We start from the raw sequence: 1,507 nt of genomic DNA, 5'->3' as shown, positions 1-1,507 counted from the left end.
TTTCACATTTACAAAAATTTAATAAAGATAAAGATAATTTAAAAGAAATCAGTACAAACAAAAAGTGTAAACAGGATTTGAAGTTAAAATAAAAAGGTGGACTTGTAGCTTCAGCGTGTTAATCAGCAGGAATGAAATGCTCTTACCTGCTCTTGTCAGTGATTTGTTGTTGCATCATGCGTAACTTGGCAGGTGGGATGTAAGCGCCACCAGTCCTCGTTAGGATTGGATCAAGTTCCTCCTTTTTCTTCTTAACAGGAGGCTCGTCAGCGGTGCTGGGCTCCTTGACACGGGGAGGGGACAGTGAGCGGCCCCGCCTTCGGTCGTAACGCCCGTCCCTCTCATAACGCCAAGCATCATGGCCATCTCTGTACATGAACAAAAGAACAAAATTTACTCACGTTAGAGCTGCAAAATGTTGCAATGATCCTTTAGCTCATGTAAGTTTATTTTGCTCAAACTCTCATTAAAAACCACCAACGAGCCACTCCAAGGATGTCRAGGAACGTAGTCATTTTTATTTAAATAACGCCAGATACAGTCGAGAGCTTTGCAGTCACTCTTCCACATCTACCTCTCCTTAGACTTGATAGGGAAAAAAGACGGCGCAGAGCAAGACTGTAAGCGTTGTGTGCGGTCCTCACAAAGATAGAAAGACATGTATGTGTGATGTGACTCGTGACAAAAACTGTCCGTTCTTTTTTTTCACATCGTACTGATGCGACAGCTTTGTAAGCTACTTTTTTTATTTCAAGGAAGATGAAACAGACGAAGCCACAACAACTTTATCATTATTACAGGGCTGTACGTTAACCTTTTTAGCTCGTAGCACCGGTGCTACAGAGGTTGATGATTTTGTAGCACAGAACAAAAAGTTGTAGCACCAGAATAAAATGTCTGTTCTGATCACTACAACCAAAGGCCTGAATGGTGAATTTGGTGAGTATTGTTGTAGGACAGAAGTCACCAAACATTTTGAGACGGAGATCTACTTCAGGAGAGTAACACAAACAGAGCTGCAACTAACGATTATTTTAATAATCGATTAATCTGTCGATTATTTTTTTGATTAAKCAATTAATYGGCCAAATCATTATAACTAGAGGTGTCCCGATACCGATACCAGTATCGGTAGAGAAACAACCGTAGTTTAATGTTTTTTTTACCCTGATCGGAGTCTGACAAACTTGTTTTTCTTATTAACTGTGGAGATGAAAACAAGATGTGGACGGTTGCTCATTCTTTAGTCCATCTTGTTAATTTAACAGTCGAGGTCTGAGCGCTGCAGATCATTTCAGCAGCATGAGGAAGCTCATGTATGGCAGGCTGCTGTTACACTTAATCAGTTTCACCACAGTTACATTCCAGGTATCTGAAATGGGTTCTTCTGGGTCTCAGGAGGATAAAACTAGCGTTTTAGATGTTCAAAACATGTTCTGTGTGTGTTGTTCAGTGTGTGTTGTTCTGTGTGTGTTGTTCAGTGTGTGTTGTTCTGTGTGTGTTGTTC

General features: G+C 40.7%; 1 protein-coding gene across 1 annotated transcript in view; it reads right to left on the bottom strand.

The window, feature by feature from the left end:
• LOC106535320 (pre-mRNA-splicing factor CWC22 homolog) overlaps nucleotides 1-368 on the bottom strand; it is a gene marked incomplete at both ends in the record, with an annotated part of 5,643 nt that extends 5,275 nt beyond the window's left edge. The window contains 1 exon segment of the mRNA XM_014032296.1: nucleotides 147-368. Coding sequence (XP_013887750.1) covers nucleotides 147-368 — 222 coding nt within the window.
• Between the last annotated feature and the right edge of the window lie 1,139 nt (nucleotides 369-1,507).

Source organism: Austrofundulus limnaeus, unplaced genomic scaffold, assembly GCF_001266775.1.
Source record: "Austrofundulus limnaeus strain Quisiro unplaced genomic scaffold, Austrofundulus_limnaeus-1.0 Scaffold1413, whole genome shotgun sequence".
Taxonomy (NCBI): domain Eukaryota; kingdom Metazoa; phylum Chordata; class Actinopteri; order Cyprinodontiformes; family Rivulidae; genus Austrofundulus; species Austrofundulus limnaeus.
This window is presented reverse-complemented; position numbering and strand designations above follow the sequence as displayed.